General features: G+C 41.2%; 1 protein-coding gene across 1 annotated transcript in view; it reads left to right on the top strand.

The window, feature by feature from the left end:
- The first annotated feature begins 543 nt into the window (after window positions 1–543).
- LOC139391110 (complexin-1-like) overlaps window positions 544–7,683 on the top strand; it is a 39,206-nt gene continuing 32,066 nt past the window's right edge. The window contains exons 1-2 of the mRNA XM_071138637.1: window positions 544–804; window positions 1,721–1,825. Of these exons, the coding sequence (XP_070994738.1) occupies window positions 1,795–1,825 (31 nt within the window). The 5' untranslated portion in view covers window positions 544–804; window positions 1,721–1,794. The remainder of the gene's footprint in view (window positions 805–1,720; window positions 1,826–7,683) is intronic.

Here is a 7,683-nt window from a genome sequence, read left to right on the forward strand (position 1 = left end):
AAGCCTTTATAAGGTTTGAACTAGATCAACTGGTTGCCAGTGATGGGTTAACGTAATGTGAAACCGGTGCAATCTGGTTAAGTCTAATGTGTCAATGATTTGATAACAGAGGTACTCAAGAAATACCTGACAATGGTAAGTAGGTCTACACGTTATTCTTTCCTTTCACAACCAGCACTGAAGCAAAATGCAATGTCTATGTGTAGCCTAATGAAAGGCTACCCTAGATGGATGTCGCCGTATATATAAAACATCTATGGCTGTCACCTTCAAAATGATTCATTCAACCACATAAGTACACAAAAACATATGCATGGCAAAATAAAATGTAGGTCAGAAATGGTAAAAAGGTAGCAAGCTTTTATGACCACATATAGGTGGTCATAAAAGCTTAAACTTGGTAGCCTTTTCATGGTTGTGGGCTGAGGCTGGGTTGTCGGCTATATTCCGGTAAACTACTCAAGAAGACGCTATTAGACCGAAAGGGGAGGGGTGAACAAAGACTCACTGGACCGCGTCAATAATAATCGCTCTCTTTCGGTCAGAACGTGGGACGTTTCAGAAGGGAGCTCTCCATGTGATTGATTCCGTGAGTTTCTTCATCAGCGGCAGGCAAGGCAGCTGCAGTTCCCCTCATAAACACACTCATAAAGCCAGTGTGCAAGAAGGAGCAAGGACGTCCCTTTTCGCAAGCAAACCGGAGATGTCAAGCGTGTGCACTTAATATAATAGTCTGCCATTGCAAGATAACTTCATTTCCTTCAGTCTTATTGTCGTTTTTGAAAGATTCCAATCGCCGGACAGGTAATTATGAGCACAGACGAAAACCCTGCTGTCGGGTTTACTATGTTGTAGGACGATAACCGGGCTCTCCACTAGCAATGGTGCTGAAACCTGCCTTTGATGAACAGGGAAGTGGTTCAGTATCACCGCGATCATTTCCATGGTGCGATCACAAATGCAACGCGTTTATTCATCGGTTATATGTTGAAATTCACTTATAATCTAAATGCATATGCTATTCTTGCAATAGGCTAAATACAATAAAAAGGCATGGTTATTGTGCGTGAAAGAACACCGTAGGTTATAGGAACCGTACGAACATTGATCGGTTGGTTGACAAAACATTTGGAATCGTAAAAAGATACATTCTGTGTCGGCTACTGGAAGATGGAAGTTTTCATATATAGTACCAGTGGCAGGTATATAGTTTCATAACCGAAGAATTATGAGGGTTATTGTGTGTTTTGGTCATCATCCTTCACCTCTGTGCTACTCCAGATACATTTGGAGACCTCAAAAAAATAGTTTTGATTTCAAGGTTCGGTGAAACATTTTTGACTTTGAGTAGCCTACCAATAAGAACACACGTTGCTTCATAATTTGCATTATCCCTAAACCGAAATGATCACATTTGATGTTTTAGGCAACAAAGAAAATCCTACTAAGTAGGTACAGGACAAGTGTGACCATATTGTAATTTGTGCTCGTGACAAACTGTACATGCATGATCGCCTCTATTTTGTGTTCGAGGTCTGGTAGCCTATAGTCTACTGGCCCTTGGTGTCCTTCATATTCATACTGATATCAATGGATTCTTATGGAAATACGACTGAATATCGTTTTTAAAAGTTTCCTCAGAGTAAAGGGTTTCGGTCAAGACAAGTTACAAGTTTCAGTGGGAAACTTAACAATGACCGCTTTTCATTTTTTACTTTAGATCTGGCAACAAAGGACTATTTCTCCTGCTGGAGACCTCGAGGATAAAAAAGGCAGGAATTTAAAGCCATTATCATGGATTTTGTTATGAAGCAAGCTTTGGGAGGTAAGTGTACCTTACGCTACTACTGCCTGTTGACACCATACAGCCAGTCTATGGATCTTGTCTATGGAGGAGATTGGGGAGCGTCCGAGTGAGATCATGCGTGTCAGACTATGGGGCATGATGGGGTCCGTTAAAACGACTGAAACAACTTTTTTTCATGTAGGTTAATGGGTTTTGGGGGATAAACAGTTAGCACGTTGTACTGTTACCTTTTTATCACGTGTATAATCTGGCAATGTGCACTTGGAATAATAGCTATGCCAGTTGATCATTGAAGGCGAGATATGTTTCTTGGTGAAATTTGAGCACGGTAATTTCTATATTTAGAATGTTTGGATGTTTATTGATAGATTATGTCAAACGGATCATAACATTTTGAATAAACACTGTTTTGGTTATGCGCAATTGCGCACTGCCACTCCAGCGGTTAGTCCCTTTTTTTTGCGCGCTCTTACATTTCAGTATCTGAAGACGACACATTGCACACGTTATGAAGCCCGAACCCTTAAAGAGCTATTTACTCTACCATGAAGGTGAGCTGGAGCATAATGGTTGAACATGTTGTCGTTCCTACAAAAGGAATACAGTGGTATCCTACCTGTAGCCTTTCCAGTGAGCACCGTAACAAAACACCAGTTTGGCTGTGTAACTGATTGTTGCCGATCATAATTACTGTGCAGTACAGTACATCCTGACTATTTGCAGCACTGCTCCTCATCTTGACATGCTGACTACATATTTCCCAGCTGCGAAAGCCTAACCAACTGCAAATTCAATCTTCAACAATTTCATTAGTGCACATTAAATATGCATGATTTTCTCTTAATAATTGTTTGATTAACATATAGAGTAACGTATTTTTTTCACGAATGTAACACATTGATCCCGCTGTATCATCAATATGCTAATCAATCTAGTGGATGATGAAGTAAGTGTCTTGTATGGAGAGGTGCTAAACCTAGAGATAGACTGTCATACAGTAATCCCCTCACACACACACACACACACACACACACACACACACACACACACACACACACACACACACACACACCCTTGTCCCTTGCCGCCCCCAAAAACGTGACTTACCATTTGCATCCCCATTACTCGTGTCATCGGGGGCTTTTTACAGCCGTGTGTTCTGAGTCACGATGATGGATATGCGGGAGAACCAACCCTGGCTGAGTAGGGACAGCAGGGGGCTCAAAGGAGGGATGGGATTCGTTTAATTTAACAGATAACACACTAAAAACAAATGGTTCTTTACAGTCCCAATTAAGGGTTATTTGGCTTGTAACCATAGCGGTTTACAAGTTCTCATAAGATTCTAAATGGAAACTGTGTGGTGCTATAACGAACACTTTTCTAAGGTTCTATAAATAATCATTAAAGGAGCAGTGCAGTCAAAATCGTAATTTTACTGTTTAAAAAAAATCCATACTATGAGGTCGAAATGACACTGAAATTGCTTAAATTATGACAATGCCCTTTTAGTGTAAAGAGCTTTTTGAGGGATAAAAAACGCCTGGAGTTTCAGCCTGTTCAGGTGGAATGGAGTTTTTGGCCCACAGCATGACATCACAATCTGATTTTCCTGACCAATGACCAGTCATCTTTTATTTGTATACATTTCCTCTTACTTTGAAGGGGTAAGTGGGGTAGGCTCTAGATTCTAGATGATCCTATCTGCCAATAAGTGCTAAATATATTTACATTTGTATCACACCCAAACGATCAGACTGAACATTTCAATGGCAAAAAGAGGATCAGGGAAATAAATTATTAAAATGATGAAAAATATATTTTTGTGAAATAAACATGATTTATAAATAAAAATACTGCATGGGGGCTTCCGCTATGGTAACAACCCTTTTTGGGACTATATAGAACCCTTTTTATGGTTATCTTAGAATCTTTATGGAGAATAGTTCTATAAACAGCCTTTCTCAATCTCAAAGGTTCTACTTCCTATATACTGAGTGTACAAAACATTAGGAACACCTGCTCTTTCCATGACATAGACTGACCAGGAGAATCCAGGTCAAAGCTATAATCCCTTATTGATGTGACCTCAATTGATGTCACCACTTCAATCCATGTAGATGAAGGGGAGGAGACAGGTAAAAAAAATATTTTTTTAAAGCCTTGTGACAATTGAGACATGAAATCAAATAAAATTGATTTATATAGCCCTTCGTACATCAGCTGATATCTCAAAGTGCTGTGCAGAAACCCAGCCTAAAACCCCAAAGCAAGCAATGCAGGTGTAGATGCACGGTGGCTAGGAAAAACTTCCTAGAAAGGCCAAAACCTAGGAAGAAACCTAGAGAGGAACCAGGCTATGAGGGGTGGCCTCTTCTGGCTGTGCCGGGTGGAGATTATAACAGAACATGGCCAAGATGTTCAAATGTTCATAAATGACCAGCATGGTCAAAAAATAATAATCACAGTAGTTGTCGAGGGTGCAGCAAGTCAGCACCTCAGGAGTAAATGTCAGTTGGCTTTTCATAGCCGATCATTAAGAGTATCTCTACCACTCCTGCTGTCTCGAGAGAGTTGAAAACAGCAGGTCTGGGACAGGTAGCACGTCCGGTGAACAGGTCAGGATTCCATAGCCGCAGGCAGAACAGTTGAAACTGGAGCAGCAGCATGGCCAGATGGATTGGGGACAGCAAGGAGTCATCATGCCATGGACATGGATTGTGTATACGTATAGCCATATAGCCATGTTATTTTTAATCTTTCTTTGTTTGTTATTCACTGTGACAAATTTTTTATTTTGTGTATATAAAACGACCCGTAAGTAAGCATTTCACTGTTCGTCTACACTTGTTTTCTACAAAGAATGTGACAAATAAAATTTGATTGGATCTTTATAGATTTTTTTGAAGAACCACACAGGGTTTTTTCATTCTGTAAGCCTTATTATATTGTTACATTTCCTTAAGCATTATCATTGTGCTAATTGACAAGTTGAATCAAGTGAGCTACCTCTGGAACAGCTGGGGGTCCCTGAGGAGAGAATTGAGAACCACCAATTTAGTCAACCATTCTTTCACAAAACACCGTCACTGAACATAGTCACATATAACATGTAATGGCATAACACAACAGATTAGATCAACTGGAAGGACACTCTCACTCACGGTTGCACAAAAAAAGATGTGAGCAAACCCCACCACAAAATATTTGTATGAGCTGTTGCTAAAAGAGCAAAGAACCCTTTTTGTGAACTGCAAAGAACAATTGAAGAGCTGAAAGGGTTCTCTGAGTCATTATGGTTCCACATAGAACCATCCCCCTTCCCAAAGAAGCCTGGTCGGGACCCCTGGTCCGGTACACAGCTACATCGATAAAGTAAAGTAGAATCCACTGTATACAAAGGGATTTCACACTTGAGAAAATTGAGCAGTGGTGCCACGGTCCTAACCGTCAGCAGTTTGGAGACATGTTCTTCGTTATTACTTTCCGACATATATGGGAAATGAATAAGGAAGACGATTGCCCTTTGGTTGATGAAGTTAGTCTTGTTTCCCCCTCTTAATAGCCTTGAATTGTGTCTACCTGATTATTCTGAAGACACAACATGTTAATGTTTTTAAATGTAAGTAAATGGTAAAGTCTTTTGTCTTTAATGTCTTTTTTATTATATGTCGGACCCCAGCAAGACTAGCTGTCGCCATGGTGAACCTAATACATCAAATAGAAAATAAATCAAATAAATAGTGATGAGATTTTCAGCCTTTGTTCAAAATACAGGCGTACAGGATGTTCATATGACTCTCTTTTGTGGCTGAAACACCACATATTCACAACTACGGTACAGAATGCGCTACAGACAGAGGAACAATGCATTGTGGGTCCCGCAGAGCTCATGGCTGTACAGTCGAACAAATAAATGAACGTTACCAAAATATACTTGGAAAAAGGAATCAACACTCTAACCATCATCCCTCGGTGGCTTCTACGCTCGGGGCAGATAATACAGACATACTGAGCTTTAAACAGGATTTTACGTCATCAGGCCTCCCAAGTAGACATTGATCAGTATTACTGTATTTAAAAAAAATGTTTTAATTTATTTCACCTTTATTTAACCAGGTAAGCTAGTTGAGAACAAGTTCTCATTTGCAACTGCGACCTGGCCAAGATAAAGCATAGCAGTTTGACACACACAACAACACAGAGTTACACGTGGAATGAACAAAACATACAGTCAATAATACAGTAGAAAAAAAGGAAAACAAAGTCTATATACAGTGAGTGCAAATAAGGTCAAATAAGGGAGTTAAGGCAATAAATAGGCCATGGTGGCGAAGTAATTACAATATGTCAATTAAACACTGGAATGGTAGATGTGCAAAATATGGATGTGCAGTATTACAGTATTACTGTAGATAATACAGCTGGGTCTGAGCTGATATGATGGCGAGGTGAGCCCTGGGGTGGGAAAAATATTTAGTGGCACAAGGTTACCTAGAAGGGGAGGGAGGACGCAAAGGGCCTCAATCTTGGAGTAGTCAGTGGGACGTGAGAGTTACTTCCTGCCCTTCACTGTCTGTAGCATCAGCTGGAATCCACTGTGGAGTGTGGAGTATATTCACACAACCTGGGACACTTGAACATATGCTAAATGTATTAAACACACACAGAGCTAGATTTTCACATGCATGCCATTTGTACGCTCTTAGAAACTCAACTACGCACGCACGCACGCACGCACGCACGCACACACACACACACACACGCACACACGCGCACACACGCACACACACACACACACACACACACACACACACACACACACACACACACACACACACACACACACACACACACACACACACACACACACACACACACACACACACACACACACACACACCACCCAAAATATATATGTGGACCCACATGCGGTAAACCTCTTTCTCTCCAACATCAGCCACAACATCAACCACACCCCAAGCAGCCCCTTTCCCCCTACCCTTAACCACCTTCTCCCTCTCCTCTCCTCCTTTCCGTCTCCAGGTCTCTGGGTGCAGCCACGTGGAAATAGCCCAGTCCTGGCCCTCTCTTCTAATGAGGCTGACATGTGGCATGTCCTTGTGAGCTGCACGCATGGGCTCCACTGACTGCCATCCTTCACTAGAAGGCTAAGGGACACAGCAAGGGATCCACTGCTATCTAGGCTCAGTCTAAGGGATAGAGCAAGACATAGTCCCTATAAATCTATAGCTACAATAGTGTAGAATAGAATGTGCTGGGTGGAAGAAAAACACAGCAATCTCTAAATGATTGATGCATTGGCATCTGCCCTCATCAATCCTGTGAGGTCTGTCCTTGGCATGTTCCGTTAAGCTTACTGTGTGTGTCCTTTGCTCATGAAATAATAATGACAGATTCCTTCCACCTGAGGGCTTTTCTCAGGTGTACTGGGAGAGTGGGAGATTGACCAATGACCACTGGAGGTATATCCCCAAGAGGGGTGCACTGCGGACCGCTGTCAATCAATGCTCCTAATCTGGATTCCTGGTGTGAAAAACTGGTTGTTTGGATTCGTTTGTGAATGAACCCTGGATTATACATCTAAATAAATAAAATGAGGAAGTCATGCATTAATTAGATAATGGAGAAACACAATAGCTGTGGCATTATTAGAACTGCCGTCAGTACAATCATCACCACCATTATCATTATTACAATAATCCCAACCAACGCTCAGCCGACCGTGAAGTCAAATAAGGGTTTCTTACCATAACTACAGTACAATAGCAAAACTGCTTCCTTAGCTTCCGCGTGGCTAATTATGATTATTTTTCTTTTCTTTTAGCAGGGAGTGGGAATCAAAACAGTCTACC

This window comes from Oncorhynchus clarkii, chromosome 31 (assembly GCF_045791955.1).
Source record: "Oncorhynchus clarkii lewisi isolate Uvic-CL-2024 chromosome 31, UVic_Ocla_1.0, whole genome shotgun sequence".
Lineage (NCBI taxonomy): Eukaryota > Metazoa > Chordata > Actinopteri > Salmoniformes > Salmonidae > Oncorhynchus > Oncorhynchus clarkii.